Source organism: Mytilus trossulus, chromosome 13 (assembly GCF_036588685.1).
Source record: "Mytilus trossulus isolate FHL-02 chromosome 13, PNRI_Mtr1.1.1.hap1, whole genome shotgun sequence".
Taxonomy (NCBI): domain Eukaryota; kingdom Metazoa; phylum Mollusca; class Bivalvia; order Mytilida; family Mytilidae; genus Mytilus; species Mytilus trossulus.
Window position 1 is genome coordinate 27,821,073 of NC_086385.1, and position 22,427 is coordinate 27,843,499.

A 22,427-nucleotide genomic window follows, 5' to 3' on the forward strand; every position below is an offset into this window, starting at 1 on the left:
TTAGTTTTTTTCTCAAATAAATTGTGTATTGATTTGTTGATTATGTGTTTCGAACACATAGTTTGTGAATGAGAGAATAATATCCGTCATATTTCAGATTTCACTAAAAATTCCTTCAAGCTGTATTCTTTTCATTTCTTATCTTTTTGGGGTAAAATGTATATTGAAAATGATAGTATGTAATACCTTTAAACACACAAATACTCACGATAGAATACAAGAAACACCAACTTTAGTTTATCTCCCCTTAATCAATTACAGAAATACGAATATTGGTCAATTGTCGCTTGATTTAATATATCTTATATTATTTATCATGTATTCTTGTGTAATCAAATAACAAATTGGTTGCATTTGACTGTTTCCCTCCTCATTTCACACACTGCATGTTTAGTTGCATATTTTATTTTTAATTATAATTCACAACTGATTCTTGCCATGATTTATAATTTAAGTTTTGTCAAATAGTTTGGTTTAAAATGAAAACTTACCGGCATTCAGGATTTCCATCAATGTTCAATACACACCGCCCAATGTTTTTACATTTAGTTTGAAAATCTTTACATTCTGATACACACTTAAAAATGAAGGAGTCAAATAAGAATCCTAGTGTACAAAGTCGTTGTGAAATGTTGCTTTCGTTCTTTTCTTTTATTTCTACAAAATATCAATCAATCAATGTTATCATTGCCAAGACGAAGCCTCACCTTTTTTGCAATATGATCAATAGATTAAAAGTAACAGCAAAGATAATTTTACTTGAAAAAAAAAATAGTTGTAACATGTACAATGTGTATGCATAAAATCGTGGTATATTGCTTAATTCCCAATTCAAAACTTAAAAAAAAATAATTGAAAGAGTTGTTTCATAAAAAAAAATGTAGAAACAAGCATAACTTCTCTAGCGAAGGATTAAATCCTACTTAGCAAAAAATGGTTCAAAGGAAACAGTATCTGAAATTAACATTATCAAGATGCTTGATTTCTTTTTGACACTATAAGTGGTAGTTTTAGAACACATGATTTTCAACAAGCAACGGGAATGTCAAATGAAACCACTTTTGTCCCTCATCTTACCAATGTGTTCTATTATGTTTGGCGACTTCATGCATGAATTTCGTAGGTAGAAAGAACATAACATGGCAGTTTTCTTTACTTTACTTTCTGCTATATAGATGATGTTTTCTCAATTAATAATACACATAGTGGTGCATTGAATGATGAACCCATCTATCACGTTAAACATTAAATTATTGATACAACAAATAACGATGATTTGCTTCATACCGTTTTAAAATTGAAAAAAATACGGGTCAGTTAAAAACAAAATCTACCAGATGATTTTAGTTTCACAATTGTAAATTATCATGTCTGTGTAGCAACATTGCAGCAGTTCTTGAATATACGGATAAACTATTTTACAGTTGATACGATGTTTTAGGTCATGTATTTATTACCATGATTACCTCAAATGAGAGTTGCTGCTCACTAGGATACTATCAAAACTAGGTGTTCCAAGTGGTAAAGTTGAATCATTCATTCTTTGATTTACATAGGCCCATTTAGATTGAATGTTACGGAATGTCAATTTCACAGATGAAATCGGATATATTTCAAATCATCAATACTACCATTCCGTCCCCTTTTCCATGAATATGATCTACCGATTTAGACTTACAACCGTGTTGGGACAAACACATGCAAAAGTACAGGTGCCACTTGTGGAACAAGATCTTCTAACTTTTTTCGGAGCAGCATATATAACATGATATAAGATTTTATAAAATTCGTGGTGCTCAGTCTTTAGTTTTTAGTTTTTTGTTTGCGCACTATTGTTTGTTTATTTGTTTTAAATAAGTTTTAAATAAGTATTATGAATATGTCGATCATAAGGTGGAAAATAGTATATAACACAAACGGCTGAAATAACCCTCAATCAAACAGGTACCTTCATCTAGCAAACGCAATGTTGTGTTCTCTCTGGTAATTGTTAGATCATCAAATGTAGAATTTTCCAGAATGGCATGCGTAGCATCAGATATACTATTGAATACATCACCAATTAACCTAGTTTTGTTCAGAGCTTTAAAAATGGATATTCTGATGTTGTAGTCCACCTGTAAACTTTTCAATAAAACTAGTTACACACTATATGTTATGTGTTTTGGGAGATATAGTTTGTATCATTTTGTTTTATTGAAAACATACATACATGTCGTTGAAGATAGGTAATAGGGAAATAATTACACTAACAACCAAAAAACAAGGCTCCGTGTTGAAGGCCATACATTGACCTGTTATGGTTTACTTTTTTTTAAATTGTTATTTGGATGGAGAGTTGTCTCATTGGCACTCACACCACATCTTCCTATATCTATATAGAATATTTAGTATAATATGCAATCAATATAGACATGGCGTATCGAATATTCTATGAAATCATGACATATGAATGTTTGAAAATCAAAACTGTTACAACGACGAAGAAGACTTTTTATTTGTTTCTTGATGTATGCATATATCCACAACCATAATTAAAATAAAGACAAAATAAAACCAAAAACCGATGCTGATCTCGAATGCTATGTTCTGGTTTAGCTGATGCTACTCTTTATAATGGGTATGACATACCTCTTGTGTTTTGCATACTATGTATCTTCAGTAACCCATGAATCAGTTATAAACAAACATCACATGTTTTACTGAACTCAAATAAGTTAGAGAAAAATAGAATCTGCGTAAAAAGTCGCAAATGACCGTCAATGAGCTATTTGAATTTTATATAAAAAAAAAATGGGTGTTAAGGCGACAAAAATTCAACCCTCTATTGAAGGGAAAAAAAAAGGAGTCCGAACATCAGAAAAATATTCCTAATCGGAACCCTCATCAGGACATTCAAAACCCACACATGATTAAATTGTATATTTTCTCACTTTTTTATCAATGAATATATAAGTAAAATTAAAATAATTGATTTTAATGCCAAGGTTAATTTATACGTTTTCTAAATACATGTATGACTTACATCTCGTCTGTGTCTCGTCTATATCTTGACCTAGTCTCGCTACAATCTTCGTTGTTATCTCTACATATACTTTTGCAATAGATAAAACGATAGTCACAAGTAAAACAGAAAACCATTCATTACTTGATTTTGAAAACGTTCTGGTGTAAAATCTGCAGTGTTTTGATAATTTTGCTTTTCGAACCAGTAGTTTAAATACATTCCATTAGAGCAAAACTTTAACTCTGCACTGGTTCATTTTTTGTTTCATAAAGCTTATATTAGCCATCAAATATAAATGTCTCTTCAAAAGAATGAGCAAATACGAACAAGTGGTTTTACGCGCTTATTTATATTTCGATGAGTAAATTGTCCATTATTAGTGTTAGTCGTACGAATAGCTTTGATATAAAAAGAGAAGATGTGGTATGATGACACAACTTTTCAAAAGAGACCAAATGACACAGAAAGTAACAACTATAGGTTACGGTATGCCTTCAACAATGAGCAAAGCCCATACCGTATAGACAGCAATAAAAGGCCCCGACATGACAAATGTAAAACAAATCAAACTAATTGTACGGTTAAAATGTGTACGAAAATTAATGCAAATTCGATCCTTTTTTGCTACTTATTCTGGAATAAGACGATCTTCTATGACATTATGATATGCATTTAACTGAATAGGGAGCTGCGCCATTAACCAAATAATCAATAAAATTATCATAGTTAGCAGACTTGAAACAAGAACAAAATTAATGTAAACGATAGTTTGAACTCCGTAGAAATAGGTGACATTATGATTGGAAGTGCTTGTTTTTAAAAAAAAAACAAAGATAACTGACTCATTGATTGGTACGTTAGGGTTATGATCGATTTACATAACTCTACTTGCAGGCTGATGACATCTCAAGTTAGCTTCTTTAAAGTCAATAGCTAACTGACATGACTGAAGAGTCTTATTACTGCTCAATTTGTTCACAAGACTGATTCAGCACCGACTAACTTGATGAGAAAAAAAAATATTCATTGGTAAAATTTAGAATGGAGATGGAAAATATGACAAAGAGACAACAACCCGACCAAAGAGCAGATGAAAGCGGAAGGCCATTATTAAATCTCCTACGCAGCAAGAAAACCCCACAACTGGAGGTGGATCTCAGTTGACCCAAACATAAAATTCTTTACTAGTTAAGTTAAAATAGACGTCGTATTTAACTCCAAAAGATGTAGTTTGAACTATAATTAAAAAAAAACATTCAAAACTAACACAGGACAAATGCTCATGACTTGGGACAGGCGAAAACATGATTGACAGTTAACCCTTCACCGTATATTACTTCAATACTGATAACTTTTTTAAAAAGTGATATCAAATGTTAAGGCTTAAGAAAAGAAAATATTTTGCTCCGCATTACTTACCGAAATGAAAAGGTGTCTATATCTTCGAAACCAGCAACAGATTTATACTGCTCGACAAGCTAAAACAAATATAGCATCAGTTTACTGAATGGTAGCTTGAGTTAATTTCTTGTATGATGATTGTCTAGGATAGATACCAATTATGGTATTATAATGAACTATTAATTATATATATAATTCATAAATATCGTGTATATGTTGTTTCATTTTTTTCCACATTATGAATCTATACTTTTGAAAATGCTTGTTTATCAACAGTCATAGGCAATTACCCGTTTGAATGTTTTATTGGTTTGCTTTTGCTGACAATGTGAAAAATCTAGCAACGGTTTCAACTAGAACAAATCACAACACAGATGCATTATAACACAGATTATTCCTGTTTTTGAAATTGGCATAATACATTTTGATGTTATAGTTCTTACCTAAATTAAGAAATTGTTATCTATAAGAAATTTGAAAAGAAAAATTATGAAAGCATTGCTATTATCTGCTTCAGTCTATAAGCTCAAAATAAAATTTCGAGTTGATGGTTGTAATAAAATTGCAATCAAATTCCTTTGTCCCCCTTTTTTTCTAGCCGTGGCGTTGTCTATTTTTAGATAGATACTAGTATATGAGTTTGAATGTCCTTCTGGTAACTTTCGCATCTCTTTGTAAATACTGCATAGTTCTTAATCTATAATCACTTTAACTTGCTATGGTAAGTTATTAGTCTGGTAACCAGAAGAAATTATAACAAAAAAGTGTGGTATGAAACATTATTTTTTACAAATAAGCTACAATAATTTATAATATTATAATAACTATGTTTTTGTTCATAACGTAAGAAAGTATTTTGATGAATCTCTCTCTCTCTCTCTCTCTCTCTCTCTCTCTCTCTCTCTCTCTCTGTGTGTGTGTGTGTGTTTAACTTTTTGAATCCAAGCGTCACTGATGAGTCGTTTGTAGACGAAACGCGCGTCTGGCGTATATACTAAATTTAGTCCTGGTATCTATGATGAGTTTATCTGTAAACAATAAATATTAACTACATATAGTACCGTCCAGACGAATGTTTCGGCACTGTGCTTAAACACTAGGACTACACAGTTAAAATAATATAGTTAGTGGATAAACCAAAATAGATTTTGACGGTCACTTTATAACACTATACATACCGGGTGATGTAGTGTTCCCGCTAGTTTAAAAGCTTCTTCAGATTTTGGATTATTCAGTGCATCAGGAAACGTCTCGTTTTCTAAAAAAAGTCTGACATCGACGTGAAATTCTGCGTCTAAAAAAAGACTCGAATGAAATAATACGTTTTTTTTTTCTCGATGTATGCAATTGTAGATACATTGTATTGTTGAATAACAAATAAAGAACAAATAGCAATAGAACAATTTACAATTAAGTTCATATCAGTAGTAAACCGGTTCAAATGTGCAATTGTACGTTGTTCATTGGAATATGTATCCAAAATTATCGATTCAACGTTGCCCTGACGTTGACAGTTTCTTCACCATATTTTATGAATACATTCCAATTTTCCATTCATATGTTCCGAATTCACTAAACACATGAAACAACCAATGTATCAATGCAATGTATCAATTTTAATAAAATTATTTTATCACCCCAAAATGCATTAATATTTCATTTCTGTATCAAACATGTGGAAACTTTTCTCAACTGTTGGTTCTCAATACATTAACAATACACAATTTATCATTTGAAAATATGACGCAGGCAAGCTCATTTAAAAAATAAGTTGTACATTTAGAACCCTAAACGGGTTCAGAAAAAAAACCACAAATACGAACAATCATCAGTCAAAATGACTCTAAAGGGGTTTGATAAAAACAGTTGTTTCCACGTTTTGCTGGATTCGAATGGTTCAAACCAACATTATATAAATGGTCAACCCTGGAGAAATGATATTGAACACAACTAGTGTTAAAAATACTAACCTGTATTAGGTTCTTTTACCAACGATTCTTCTGTTGTTGTGATAAGAGTACTTGTAGATTGAAATGTAGTTAATGTCGAAGTCTTTGTGTATTTAAGAGTAGATGGCCGATCAGTAGAAAGAACTGATGTTGCATCTGTATTTGTCAGATCTGTAGTAGGATCTGATGTTGCCTCTGTAGTTGTCTGTTCTGTAGTATGTGTTGATGTTTCATCTGTAGTTGTTGTCTGTTTAGTAGAATGGAATGATGTTACAGATGTAGCTGTTTGTTCAGTGGCAGCCGTTGAAGTTACATCTCTAATTGTCTGTTCAGTAGTAGGTGTTGATGTTACAGCTGTAGTTGTCTGTTCAGTAGTAGCCGTTGAAGTTACATCTGTAGTTGTCTGTTCAGTAGTAGGTGTTGATGTTACATCTGTTGTTGTCTGTTCAGTGGTATGACTTGTTACATCTGTAGTTGTCTGTTCAGTAGTTTGCCTTGATGTTACATCTGTAGTTGTCTGTTCAGTAGTATCCATTGATGTTGCATCTGTTGTTTTCTGTTCAGTATTATGAAATGACGTTTCATATGTTGTAATCTGTTCAGTAGTATGTAATGATGTTACATCTTTAGTGGTTTGTTCAGTAGTAGGTCTTGATGTAACATCTGTATTTGTTTGTTCAATAGTATGTAATGATGTTACAGATACAGTTGTCTTTTCGTTAGCAGCTGTTGATGATACATCCGAAGTTGTTTGTTCAGTTGTGGCCGTCACTTTTGCATCTGTATTTGTATGTTCAGTACTAGGCGTTGATTTTACATCTGAAGTTATTTGTTCAGTAGTTGGCCTTGATATTACATCTGTCGCTGTCTGTTTAATAGTAGGTACTGATCTTGAATCTGTCGTTGTCTGTTCAGAAGTAGGGACTGATGTAGCATCTGAAACTGTCTGCTCAGTAGTAGGATCTGATGTTGCAGCTTTATCTGTCTGTTCAGTAGTAGGATCTGATGTTGCAGCTTTATCTGTCTGTTCAGTAGCAGAAACTGATGAAGCATCTTGAGTTATCTGTACAGTAGTAAAGACTGTTATAACATGTGGAGTTGTTTGTTCAGTAGTAGGATCTGATGTTGCATCTGTCGTTGTTTGTTCAGTAGTAGGGACTGATGTTGCAGCTTTATCTGTCTGTTCAGTCGTAGGATCTGATGTTGCAGCTTTATCTGTCTGTTCAGTAGCAGAAACTGATGAAGCATCTGGAGTTATCTGTACAGTAGTTAAGACTGTTATAGCATGTGGAGTTGTTTGTTCAGTAGTAGGATCTGATGTTGCATCTGTCGTTGTTTGTTCAGTAGTAGTGTCTGATGTTGCACCTGTCGTTGTCTGTTCAGTAGTAGGCTTTGATGTAGCATATGTCGTTGTTTGTTCAGAACTAGGATCTAATGTTACATCTGTCGTTGTCTGTTTAGTAGTAGGGTTTGATGTTGCATCTGTTGTTGTCTGTTCAGAAGTAGGATCTGGTGTTGCATCTGTCGTTGTTTGTTCAGTAGTAGGGTCTAATGTTGCATCTGTAGTTGTCTGTTTAGAAGTAGGGTCTGATGTTGCATCTGTCGTTGTTTGTTCAGTAGTAGGGTCTGATGTTGCATATGTCGTTGTCTGTTTAGTAGTAGGGTCTAATGTTGCATCTGTAGTTGTCTGTTTAGAAGTAGGGTCTGATGTTGCATCTGTCGTTGTTTGTTCAGTAGTAGGGTCTGATGTTGCATATGTCGTTGTCTGTTCAGTAGTAGGATCTGATGTTGCATATCTCGTTGTTTCTTCAGTAGTAGGGTTTGATGTTGCATCTGTCGATGTCTGTTCTGAATTGGGATCTGATGTTTCGTCTGTCGTTGTCTGTTCAGTAGTAGGAACTGATGTTGCATCTGTCGTTAACTGTTCAGAAGTAGAGTCTAATGTTGCATTTGTCGTTGTTTGTTTAGCAGTAGGATCAGATGTTGAATCTGTCGTTGTCTGTTCAGTAGTAGTAACTGCTGTTGCATCTGTCGTTGTTTGTTCAGTAGAAGGATCTGATGCTGCATCCGTTGTTGTCTGATTAGTAGTAGAAACTGATGTTGCATCTGTAGTTGTTTGTTCAGTAGTAGGGTCTGATGTTGCATCTGTCTTTGTCTGTTCAAAAGTTGGATCTGATGTTGCATCTGTCGTAGTCTGTTCAGTAGTAGGATCTGATGTTGCATCTGTCGTTTTCTGTTTGGTAGTTAAATCTGATGTTGCATCTGTCGTTGTCTGTGCAGTGGTAGGAACTGATGTTGCATCTGTCGTTGTTTGTTCAGTAGTAGGATCTGATGCTGCATCCGTCGTTGTCTGATCAGTAGTAGAAACTGATGTTGCATCTGTAGTTGTTTGTTCAGTAGAAGGGTCTGATGTTGCATCTGTCTTCGTCTGTTCAAAAGTTTGATCTGATGTTGCATCCGTCATTGTCTGTTCAGTAGTAGGAACTGATGTTGCATCTGTTTTTGTCTCTTCGGAAGATAGATCTGATGTTGCATCTGTAGTTGTTTGTTCAGTAGTAGGATATGATGTTGCATCTGTCGTTGTCTGTTCGGAAGATAGATCTAATGATGCATCTGTAGTTTTTTGTTCAGGAGTAGGAGATAATGTTGCATCTGTCGTTGTCTGTTCGGAAGGTAGATCTGATGTTGCATCCGTAGTTGTTTGTTCAGTAGTAGGATCTGATGTTGCATCTGTCGTTGTCTGTTCGGAAGATAGATCTAATGTTGCATCTGTAGTTGTTTGTTCAGTAGTAGGATCTGATGTTGCATCTCTCGTTGTCTGTTCGGAAGATAGATCTAATGTTGCATCTGTAGCTGTTTGTTCAGTAGTAGGATATGATGTTGCATCTGTCGTTGTCTGTTCGGAAGGTAGATCTGATGTTGCATCCGTAGTTGTCTGTTCAGTAGAAGGAACTGATGTTGCATCTGTTTTTGTTTGTTCGGCAGTATGAGCTGATGTTGCATCTGTTGTTGTTTGTTCAGTAGTAGGATCTGATGTTGCATCTCTCGTTGTCTGTTCGGAAGATAGATCTAATGTTGCATCTGTAGCTGTTTGTTCAGTAGTAGGATATGATGTTGCATCTGTCGTTGTCTGTTCGGAAGGTAGATCTGATGTTGCATCCGTAGTTGTCTGTTCAGTAGAAGGAACTGATGTTGCATCTGTTTTTGTTTGTTCGGCAGTATGAGCTGATGTTGCATCTGTTGTTGTCTGTTCAGTAGTAGGATCTAATGTTGCATCTGCCGTTGTCTGTTTAGTAGTAGGCGCTGATGTTGCATCTGTCTTTGTCTGTGCAGTAGTCGGATCTGATGTTGCATCTGTCGTTTTCTGTTCGGAAGTTAAATCTGATGTTGCATTTGTCGTTGTCTGTGCAGTGGTAGACTCTGATATTGCATCTGTCGTTGTCTGTTCAGGAGTTGGATTTGATGTTGCATCTGTTGTTATCTGTTCAGTAGTAAGAACTGATGTTGCATCTGTTGTTGTTTGTTCAGTAGTAGGAACTGATGTTGCATCTGTCTTTGTCTGTGCAGTAGTAGGATCTGATGTTGCATCTGTCGTTTTCTGTTCGGAAGTTAAATCTGATGTTGCATCTGTCGTTGTCTGTGCAGTGGTAGGAACTGATGTTCCATCTGTCGTTGTTTGTTCAGTAGCAGGATCTGATGTTGCATCTGTCGTTGTCTGTTCAGAAGTTGGATCTGATGTTGTATCTGTCGTTGTCTGTTCAGTAGTAGGAACTGATGTTGCATCTGTTGTTGTTTGTTCAGTAGTAGGATCTGATGTTGCATCTGTCGTTGTCTGTTCGGAAGTTGGATCTGATGTTGCATCTGTCGTTGTCTGTTCAGTAGTAGGAACTGATGTTGCATCTGTTGTTGTTTGTTAAGTAGTAGGATCTGATGTTGCATCTGTCGTTGTCTGTTCGGAAGTTGGATCTGATGTTGCATCTGTCGTTCTCTGTTCAGTAATAGGAACTGATGTTGCATATGTCGTTGTTTGTTCAGTAGTAGGAACTGATGTTGCATCTGTCGTTGTTTGTTCAGTAGTTTGAACTGATGCTGCATCTGTTGTTGTCTGTTCAGTAGAAGGATCTAATGTTGCATCTGCCGTTGTCTGTTTAGTAGTAGGCGCTGATGTTGCATCTGTCTTTGTCTGTGCAGTAGTAGTATCTGATGTTGCATCTGTCGTTTTCTGTTCGGAAGTTAAATTGGATGTTGCATTTGTCGTTGTCTGTGCAGTGGTAGACTCTGATATTGCATCTGTCGTTGTCTGTTCAGAAGTTGGATTTGATGTTGCATCTGTTGTTATCTGTTCAGTAGTAGGAACTGATGTTGCATCTGTTGTTGTTTGTTCAGTAGTAGGAACTGATGTTGCATCTGTCTTTGTCTGTGCAGTAGAATGATCTGATGTTGCATCTGTCGTTGTCTGTTCGGAAGTTAAATCTGATGTTGCATCTGTCGTTGTCTGTGCAGTGGTAGGATCTGATGTTCCATCTGTCGTTGTTTGTTCAGTATCAGGATCTGATTTTGCATCTGTCGTTGTCTGTTCAGAAGTTGGATCTGATGTTGCATCTGTCGTTGTCTGTTCTGTAGTAGGAACTGATGTTGCATCTGTTGATGTTTGTTCAGTAGTAGTATCTGATGTTGCATCTGTCGTTGTCTGTTCGGAAGTTAGATCTGATGTTGTATATGTAGTTGTCTGTTCAGTAGAAGGGACTGATGTTTCGTCTGTCGTTGCCAGTTCAGTAGTATGAATTAATGTTGTATCTGTAGTTGTCTGTTCAGTAGTAGGATCTGATGTTGCATCTGTCGTTGTCTGTTCGGAAGATAGATCTGATGTTGCATCTGTAGTTGTTTGTTCAGTTGTAGGATATGATGTTGCATCTGTCGTTGTCTGTTCGGAAGATAGATCTGATGTTGCATCTGTAGTTATCTGTTCAGTAGAAGGAACTGATGTTGCATCTGTTTTTGTCTGTTCAGTAGTATGCACAGATGTTGCATCTGTTGTTGTCTGTTCAGTAGTAGGATCTAATGTTGCATCTGTCGTTGTCTGTTTGGTAGCAGGCGCTGATGTTGCATCTGTATTTGTCTGTGCAGTAGTATGAACAGATGTTGCATCTGTTGTTGTCTGTTCAGTGGTAGGATCTGATGTTCCATCTGTCGTTGTTTGTTCAGTAGCAGGATCTGATGTTGCATCTGTCAATGTCTGTTCAGAAGTTGGATCTGATGTTGCATCTGTCGTTGTCTGTTCAGTAGTAGGAACTGATGTTGCATCTGTTGTTGTTTGTTCAGTAGTAGGATCTGACATTGCATCTGTCGTTGTCTGTTCGGAAGTTATATCTGATGTTGTATCTGTAGTTGTCTGTTCAGTAGAAGGAACTGATGTTGCATCTGTCGTTGTCAGTTCAGCAGTATGAATTAATGTTGCATCTGTAGTTGTCTGTTCAGTAGTATGATCTGATGTTGCATCTGTTATTTTCAGTTCAGTAGTATGAACTGATGTTGCATCTGTTGTTATCTGTTCAGTAGTAGGAACTGATGTTTCATCTGTCGTTGTCTGTTCAGAAGTAGGATCTGATGTTGCATCTGTCGTTGTCTGTTCAGTAGTAGGAACTGATGTTGCATATGTTGTTGTTTGTTCAGTAGTAGGATCTGATGTTGCATCTGTCGTTGTCTGTTCGGAAGTTGGATCTGATGTTGCATCTGTCGTTCTCTGTTCAGTAGTAGGAACTGATGTTGCATCTGTCGTTGTTTGTTCAGTAGTAGGAAATGATGTTGCATCTGTCGTTGTTTGTTCAGTAGTAGGATCTGATGCTGCATCCGTCGTTGTCTGATCAGTAGTAGAAACTGATGTTGCATCTGTAGTTGTCTGTTCAGTAGAAGGCGCCGATGTTGCATCTGTCGTTGTCTGTTCAATAGTAGGATCTGATGTTTCATCTGTCGTTGTCTGTTCGGAAGATAGATCTGATGTTGCATCTGTAGTTGTTTGTTCAGTAGTAGGATATGATGTTGCATCTGTCGTTGTCTGTTCGGAAGATAGATCTGATATTGCATCTGTAGTTGTCTGTTCAGTAGAAGGAACTGATGTTGCATCTGTTTTTGTCTGTTCAGTAGTATGAACAGATGTTGCATCTGTTGTTGTCTGTTCAGTAGTAGGATCTAATGTTGCATCTGTCGTTGTCTTATTAAAAGCAGGCGCTGATGTTGCATCTGTATTTGTCTGTGCAGTAGTAGGATCTGGTGTTGCATTTGTCGTTTTCTGTTCGGAAGTTAAATCTGATGTTTCATCTGTCGTTGTCTGTGCAGTGGTAGATTCTGATAATGCATCTGTCGTTGTCTGTTCAGAAGTGGGATCTGATGATGCATCTGTCGTTGTCAGTTCAGTAGTATGAACTGATGTTACATCTGTTGTTATCTGTTCAGTAGTGGGAACTGATGTTGCATCTGTTGTTGTTTGTTCAGTAGTAGGATCTGATGTTGCATCTGTCGTTGTCTGTTCTGAAGTTAGATCTGATGGTGTATCTGTAGTTGTCTGTTCAGTAGAAGGAACTGATGTTGCATCTGTCTTTGTCTGTGTAGTATTATGAATTAATGTTGCATATGTAGTTGTCTGTTCAGTAGAAGGAACTGATGTTCCATCTGGTGTTGTCTGTTCAGGAGTAGGAACTGGTGTTGCATCTGTCGTTGTTTGTTCAGTAGTAGGATCTGATGTTGCATCTGTCGTTGTCTGTTCAGAAGTTGGATCTGATGTTGCATCTGTCGTTGTCTGTTCAGTAGTAGGAACTGATGTTGCATTTGTCGTTGTTTGTTCAGTAGTAGGATCTGATGTTGTATCTGTCGTTGTCTGTTTAGTAGTAGGATCTGATGTTGCATCTGTCGTTGTCAGTTCAGTAGTAGGATCTGATGTTGCATCTGCCGTTTTCTGTTCAGAAGTAGGAACTGATGTTGCATCTTTCGTTGTCTGTTCAGTAGTAGGGTCTGATATTGCATATGTAGCTGTCTGTTCAGTAATAAGATCTGATGTAGCATTTGTAGATGTGTGTTCATAAGTAGGGGTTGATATTACACACGTAGTTGTCTGTTCAAAAGTAAGATCTGATGTTGCATCATTCGTTGTCTGTTTAGTAGTAGAATCTGAAGTTGGATCTGAAGTTGTCTGTTCAGTAGTAGGAAATGATGTTGCATCTGTAGTAGTCTGTTCAGTTATACGATCTGATGTTGCATCTGTATTTGTCTGTTCAGTTGTTTGAACTGTTGTTACATCTGTAGTTGTCTGCTCAGTAGAAGTAACTGAAATTGGCTCTGTCGTTAGGTCAAAAGTAAAAACTGATGTTGCATCTGTCATGGTTGGTGCAGTAGTAGGAACTGATGTTGCATCTGTAGTTGTCTGCTCAGTATCTATAAATGAATATGATTTTCAGAAGAAAGAACGTTCAATTTAATTATGCATGTCAAATATCGAATAATACGGTATGTTACTTAAATTCAGAGACTTAATTTTTAATGACCTAATTGCTAAATGTAAAAAAATACTAACAGTGGAGTAAAATGAAAAGGTAGTTAAAGACCGCACACTAAATTAATTGTAATCTTGCAGTAAATTTTATTTAATCTATTGGGATAGATCCGTCGCTAATTTCGCTGGCATTCAATAAAAACAGTACATGTTGTACATGTTGTAAGTCTCTTTTCGAACTTTATAATAGTTGGGTTTTATCTGTACGTATCAACTTTATATTGAATTGTCTGAAAATCTACTGAACATGTGCTGACTTCAGGATAATTTGTTAAACAATATTCTTAGACTATAACACTCAACATGACTCAATGTTTGTTGTTGTGACTCAACAGATGATGTTAGGATCAAATTGACTACTACCTATATATTTTAGAACAAATGCAAACCTTTTGCAAATCGTTGTTAATGATTTTGGTGTTTAACGATAAACCTGTATAATGTGCATTTTTTTTTTTGAAGCGATTGCAAAACGATACAAAGACTTGTATATTCCTTCAATTGAAATAAAAAAAATTATACGAAACTATACTCAAATGGAAATATGAATTAACGAATGAGCCGCAACCTGTTTAATGATGGTAGTGTTTAAATACCGTTTTTCCTACTTGAAATTCGAATGATATATTGTTCTGAGACCACCGTAGGTAAAAAATTAAAGGAAAGTATTTCGTTTCTCTTTTATATTATGACTGATGTTTTTTTTATGTTTGCCTGTGTTGTATTTTTTGTATAGGCCATATTTTTTTACTTGTCTTGGACTTGGCTAAAATTGTCTTTTCTCTCTTTTTCCTAATTGTGAAAATCAAGTTATTCCTATATAAACACACATATTCCAATTATCCAGTCATTGTTCATACTAGCTGTTTGTTTATATAAAATACATATTATATCACTGTATAAACAAAATTCCTCCGATATATTTGATCACATATGCAATCTTAAGAGAGTATACTGTTTTCCGAAAAGAATTGGGTTTTTTTAAATGTTAGTTATTACTTTGATTTTATAATCATTGATCATGCTATAATAAAACATTGTAAGGAAGTAATACCCCCATTTTGAAATTTTTATTCCTGTTATTTTGTCATAGCTCCTAACTTGAAATATGTTTTTGCACATAACTTTATATGTTTTTGTAGATTTAAAATATATAGTCTGTCATTAAAATATCAAAATTCGTGTCTACAAAAGAATAACTTAAAGTTAAAAATAAGTTTTCGTAAGTAGATTTGAATGAACTTTTATCTGAAGAACAACGTAATATCAAACTAGAAAAACAAAGGTAAGTTATTTAAAAAAAATATATATTTGAAATGTTATTAAATAATGAGATGAAATTTCGTTGTCAATGAGACAACTATCAATCAAAGCAAATATTCACTTCATCAAAAGGATTATATGTAGACATTGGTATCATTTAGAAAGTAAAATATAAGTGTAATACAATTACCTACCTCTAGAAAGTAGAACAATAATACTAAACACTTTTAGTAAGTTTGTCATTCTTAATGAATTATGTTAATGTCCATACACTAGTTGCTAATCAGGCAATAAGGAATCATTTCTCAAATTGGTTTCTAAAATAAATATTTACTTAAATAGTTAAAAATATAGATCAACATATAATATTGATTTTATTTATTTGTGCTAAGCGGTAGCACAGTTAACGCTTAAACTATTAGATGATTCCGCGATAAATTTGTGTAGCATTAAGATGCAGATGTTCCGTAGACCAATTAAAAACGAACACGAAAAGTTTTCAGCATTTTTGAAAACATAAAGCTAAATAAAAAGACTAAACATCCAAATTATCCAATGATAAACTTCCCGTTGTACATTCATATCGGTATTTTGTATAATGGAATAATAATTCTTGATATATTACTATACCTTCGGTTAAGAATTTTCGTTTCACATCAACGTGGTGTTTTTGGGTTCTTAGACATGCCTTATGCGCACTAATTTCTATAAGACAACCGGTTTGGTGATGACAGCGTCCCCATTTCGCTTCATTATTGTATTGAATTTGGCAATACCAATAAAATAAAAAAAGTACCTTGACATAATTCTAACATACACATTTAACACATTTACCTATAATAATAAACTGTCAAAGGTGAACAAATCCTCAACTCACCAAGTCACATTATTAAAAAGTTTCATCCTTTCCTGCTAACGAGCATTGGTTGTTCAATGAATGAAAAGGATAACATATTATAACGAAAGTAAGAATTTGAACTTTGTGTGAAGCTGTAAATAAGTGTTTTTTTTTTAGAATGTTAAGTGGCACTTCATAGTCAAATAACACTTGTCTGGTTCAAATCGATTTACGTTCCTGTGGTCTCCTGGCAGCGTTCGATGATTGAGTTGTTTCTATAAAGTCAACCAGGTTAAATCAATTATTGTCTGCACTAGCGTTGGCTATACCAAGTGAGGAAATGGACAGTTGTTATCCTTTCCGTTGATGGTTCAAGAAAGTCTTTGAGTTTATCATTTGATTCGGGACTTTCCGTGGATATTTTTTTTATTCTACCTTTTATCTATCTCAATGACAACTTCTTTGATGTCTTCTTTCTTCAAATGGCTTTGTCGTATCAACCAGAATGTTTTGACTATAACTGCAATGTAGGTTGCTCATTTGCATATTAATTAAAATGTGCCAAGACGACAGTTATTGTCCATGTATTACTGGTGACTAGAAGCTTTACAGCAATTAATTAATATCAAAACTTTTAACATTTCTGGTTTTAGCGTCATTGGCGATGCTTTTGTAGACAAAAAATACGTCTGGCGTAAACAAAAATGAGGTATTTGCGATGAGTTTATTAACAACAACTGATTTCATGTTACTGATAGTTTAGTTATCCCCTTCTGATATCACAAGACAAAAAATCAGCCGTTATTTACTGAATTGTTTAGTAGTTTTACTTTATATATAATATGAGTTGTTCTTGTAAGATAAATGTATTAACATATATATTTTTTTTTATTTATTGTGTAAAATACAGTTTTATAATCGAATGAAATAGTAGTAAAGGTTTAAATCGTGTGGAATCCACCAAAGCACCGCCGAAGGAATTTACTGACTCTAACCAATGCGTATATGATTGACAGAAATGTCAGCCAGGTATGTTTTATATGTTCTGAATTCTGTATAATTCCTTCTGTGTTGGCTTCCGTTTCTACCTTTAAAGTGTGTTTCAGCAAATACACGGTTTAAACTGTATGCCAATACATGTTGTTTTGCAATATATTCATTTGCATTTTAGTTAATGCAAACCAATCATTGCGGTAATCTGTCTGTAATCGTTTTCAACAAATCGATTAACAGTCTCGCAAATCAAAATGTGTGACGCTATCATCTCATATTATTCTGGTCACAAATGATCATCAACGAATCTTGTCACCGTGTATCGTAGCTATAGGGACAGTAAAAGTAGCTTTCTCGAAACAGCATTTTTGCGTTAATATTGATTCACTTATAGGGTCTTTGCATCGGAACTAAACACACTTATTCTAAAACCAGTTGTTGGCATGACACGGGTTATGTTCTTCTCATATATGTTATGATTGTATGATACTAAACCCCTTACGGGAAGGATTGTGCCTGATGTTCATATGATGATATCATAATCTTTTAGTCAGTTTAATTGAAGTCTGGAGCTGGCATGTCAGTTAACTGCTAGTAGTCTGTTGTTATTTATGTATTATTGTCATTTTGTTTATTTTCTTCTGACATCAGACTCGGACTTCTCTTGAACTGATTTTAATTTGCGTATTGTTATGCGTTTACTTTTCTACATTGGCTAGAGGTATAAGGGGAGGGTTGAGATCTCACAAACATGTTTAACCCGGCCGCATTTTTGCGCCTGTCCCAAGTCAGGAGCCTCTGGCCTTTGTTAGTCTTGTATTATTTTAATTTTAGTTTCTTGTGTACAATTTGGAAATTAGTATGGCGTTCATTATCACTGAACTAGTATATATTTGTTTAGGGGCCAGCTGAAGGACGCCTGCGGGTGCTGGAATTTCTCGCTACATTAAAGACCTGTTGGTGACCTTCTGCTGTTGTTTTTTTTTCTATGGTCGGGTTGTTGTCTCTTTGGCACATTCCCCATTTCCAATCTCAATTTTATGTTTTGGTATTCCTGACTGCTACATTCTTTTGGCCTTATTTCGATGTTTCATACTCATAATCGATTATATATAACATTTTGATACTGAGTAAAGTGTAGGTAAAGACCGAAAATAATATTACACTAGAGAGGAACAAAAAAACTGAAAAAGTGGGTTTCAGATTTCAATTTTAGAAATCCGTGTGGCGAAAATATTTCGGTATATTCAACAATCTCAGGTAGGTCAGTTATTGAATGTTTTAACAAAAAGAAGGATTTCAATTACGCAGTTATCAATAATATAGTCTTCATTACTATTATTTTAACTGCGAAGGAACTTCTATCGTTGGAACTTTTAAAGAAAACGGAGGATGTGGTACAACTGCGAATGAGACAGTGACCAAATGATATAGATGTTGAGCAACTATAGGTTACCACACGGCCTTATAAAAAGAGCAAAATTCACAGCACAGAGTCCGCTACAAAAGGTCTAAGATTGACATATGTTAATCAATTCAAGCGAGAGAAAAACAGCTTCACTCATGTATGAAACAATGAACGAAAATCAAATTGGTATACACCACCAAATGACAATTGACTAGGAAAAAAGTAAAATCAAAAATATACTTTACTCCAAGGAAAATTAAATACGGAACGTCCCATCTCTTAGCGTATTCATGCAGTGTTGTGGGTAGTGCATCTTATATTTTTTTACATTTCTATTCGAAGTTTAGATCTACGATTTTAGGTTTTACGGTTTGAAGTATCATGTATAATCATGACAATGTGATTAAAACAGTAACATACAAGATGAAATAATTTTGTTTTCTGTCATATTGCATTTGTATTGCAAGATGCAAATTATGTATGTTAAATATTGAAATGTTATTTATTGTATTGTATCACTGCTCATTACTTGAACAACAATCGTAAATGTCATTTGTAAATTAACTTTTTTTTTTAGATTTTATATAAATTGAGCAATAAAAGTGCAATTAGCTGTCATTTATTTGTCTCATTTATTGTTATAACGATTTAAAGCCATAAAACGAAAGAAAATACAAGGAAGCAAGTTGCAAATATTATACCAGTGGGTCCTTTAATCTTTAAAATACAATAGCAACAAACGATTGTTACATACTAGTGAAATAAGTCATATGCCCTTAAATGTGATTTATGACCCTTTTATGACTGTGAAATGAACAAGTAGATTGCATTTTCATTTAAAAAAATACATTGTTACTTAAAATAGGTCCAAAAAGATGTTATGCGATTGATTATCACTTACTTATTTTAAAAACAACTGAATTAGTACTTTGCAGAATTCGATAACGGTTTAAAGGAATAATGTCTGAACGGTATTCACTCCGGTGTGATTTAAAACCAAAAAAAACAACAACAAATAAATGTTACGAAACAAAACTAAATAGTTTCCAATTGACTATCAATGAAATGTTAATATGAATGTTATCAAAGTTGTACCAGTGAACAGTCTGAAACACGACTGACTATCTTATCATAATTATCAAAATCATTGTTCAGTCTTCAAAACCTGTTTGAATTTGAATTAACCTATATAAGATATTTAAACTATTGATGCTTTCCGATTAAAAATACAAACAAACACTGAAAGATTTGACCATTATGGCTTCCTTTTATAGACTAAATAATTCTGATATTTGATACATTTTGCACATTTTCTGAACTAAAATATATATATTTGATTGTCTTATGAATACAACTCAGAAAGTTCCAATATAATAACCAAACGGTTTGTGCTGTTTTGCTAAATAAACACTTTGTACATTTTCATGGTTTTTTTTTAACTAAAATATAAATTAGATTGACTTATGAATACAAATCTTTAGATAATAACCAAACTGTTTGTTCTGTTTTGCTCAATACACATGATACAGTTATTATTGACAACGTTGTATTATTTTGAATCGAACATAGATAAAAATCATCAAATAAGATAGCACACAATAAAACTAAAAGACACGAATACGAATACAATTAATGTTTGCAATGAGAATACAATTAGCAATGATTAAATGAGCAATAATTACTTTAAATTACATGTATGGTTCCTTATATAACGACATTCTGATTGTCTAACGCAATCTCACGTCATTTAGAAATGAAACCTGATTTGAAAATGAAATGTAACAGTCATGATGACACAAGCTTCGTAAATAATATGCACAAGTAAGGAACGGAAAAACTAGATACAAATCGTGTTTTCATGACCCGTGTTACATACATTTGTACAACATGCACTACGGTCAACGCTTTTACATCCGAATAGATAAAAAACGCATTCGATACTTAAATAACTTAAATACGAAACAGCTAAAAATGATGAAAATATAAGTATAAATAATTACCTTTCTAACTTTCTACGTAATAATTGATTCCGAATATCAAATGAAAATGTCACTTTATCTATGGCTAGCTGTTCAAAAGATGTGACACAACAGTTACTCGTTGTTAAAATAGCAATTTATTGTTGAGTTAAAAAAAGTAATACACCTTTAAATTTTAACTAAACAACGCTTTATTTGAGATGTCGGAGTTATTGATTTTGCCATCTGATAAGGAACTTTCCGATTTAAACTGTCCTTTGAGATTGGTATTTTTGATAGTTTATTTCCTTATCATATCAAAACCAAAGATTCCATATGCCTATTTACAAGTGCAATGCATCATTATAATCTGAATTTGTTCTCCTGATAAGACATGTATATTTTTAAATGTCCGTTTTCACTGTTGTCGGTAAAAAATAAAGGACTTCTACATCATTTGCCAAAATATCATATCCACATGAAATATTTCATGATTGTTCTTTTAAATATAATGTATGTCTAAACTTATAGCATCATATGAAACTAAGGAATCGTGTCGAAAATATGAATTGAGAATGACAGACCAGTAGTCAGTATGTATGTTTTGTTATTAAAAAGCATCGTATGTTGACCTATTTTTCAGATTTCTAATGAACGTTTCACATTACATTTACTTTCATAATACTGTCTTAAACAGCGGTAACCTAAAAGAACAAAAAATATTGCTAGATCCCTTATTTGTTTAATATATTTATTGATCAAATGACCCAAATAAACATATTTCCAGAAGTTTTGGGAATATCTTTGTTGTAGTTTTGTTGAAATTTTCCAATATTCATTGGTTACATGTGTATTCAACAACAGCATACTCCGTGTCTTGTGCATGACATACTTAACGATGCATAACATGCTAGATTTCACCGTTTTTTTCTTCTATTAATTATGTAAGAATAAAATTGAGAAAGGAAATGGGGAATAGACCCCATAGAGCAGACAACAGCCGAAGGCCATCAATGGGTCTTCAATGTAGCGAGAATTCCCGCACCCGTAGGTGTCCTTCAGCTGGCCCCTAAAATATGTATACTAGTACAGTGATAATGGACGTCATACAGTACTTGCAACCTTAGGCGTTACTGTTTGACGTGAACTTGACTGATCGGTGAATGATCGGTGACGGATGTTTGACTGATCGATGACTGATCGGTGATCGGTGACCCATAGGATCCGTCAGATAAGTCAAATAACCTATGTGGGAGTTACCGTGACAACGGTTATCAATCGATCAGTAAATCAAATTTATGCACGGATCGGACGGATACGTATATATTTCAAATTCTTATGTAAGCCGAACTCAACAGTGTTTACGATCCATGAACGCGGACCTCGACGAAGACACCATTATTTACACGTTAATTTGGTTGCAATTAAAAAGTAAAAATAGTATAACAGTTATATAGATGATTAATTAAAGCGTTAAATTGTTTCTGTTTCTTAATAGTTTTGTATTAAATATTGTAAACATTAGAAACATATATAATACATAATATGTCTCAGTTAACATGAACTTCTACCTACGAAAATGCCGATAATCCGCCAATGAAGTTTTGAACTTTTTATAGTTTAGAAAAGGTCGCTTTTCATAAAATTAAAAGAATGTCAGATAAATCATATTTAAATTTCATCCGCATTGTTTTAAACTACCAAAACAAATCTATTTATTTAAAGAAATGACACTGTTTCATTTGAAATCAGTTATTTCCAACAACTCGAGATAAATATTCTCATTAGAATTGAGATATACAAAGAATTAAAATACTTAAACTATTATTTTGTGGAATAAGAATGCAGTTATTTAATATTTTGATAAAAATTATCAACCGCAATATGATTTCAGTACTTTTTGTTCATCAGGATTGGTTGTTTTTCATAAATTATGTTTACTATAGGGAAAAAGATATTAAATTTATGTATGCGTTGCGTAAAATGCAAATTTTTCTTCTCATATTTGAAACTTCAATTTCAATCTGTTGCTATCAATTCCTTTTATTGACAAATTTTGTATAA

General features: G+C 33.9%; 1 protein-coding gene across 1 annotated transcript; it reads right to left on the reverse strand.

Annotated features, from left to right (window-relative positions):
- Nucleotides 1-5,568: 5,568 nt before the first annotated feature.
- On the reverse strand, nucleotides 5,569-15,409 carry LOC134694212 (mucin-2-like). Its single transcript, XM_063555208.1, has 4 exons — nucleotides 15,361-15,409; nucleotides 10,295-13,785; nucleotides 6,379-10,228; nucleotides 5,569-5,702 (listed from the first exon to the last, which is right to left on the reverse strand). Exons 1-4 carry the CDS (start codon nucleotides 15,407-15,409, stop codon nucleotides 5,569-5,571), a joined length of 7,524 nt encoding a protein of 2,507 aa, XP_063411278.1.
- Nucleotides 15,410-22,427: the final 7,018 nt, after the last annotated feature.

Excerpts from the sequence above, each read along its gene's own strand:
- LOC134694212 (XM_063555208.1), bottom strand. The coding sequence starts at position 15,409 with ATGACAAACTTACTAAAAGTGTTTAGTATTATTGTTCTACTTTCTAGA. Across the intron at positions 13,786-15,360 it reads TATTGTTCTACTTTCTAGAG|ATACTGAGCAGACAACTACA; the intron begins GTAGGTAATTGT and ends ATTCATTTATAG. Across the intron at positions 5,703-6,378 it reads GGTAAAAGAACCTAATACAG|ACGCAGAATTTCACGTCGAT; the intron begins GTTAGTATTTTT and ends GTCTTTTTTTAG.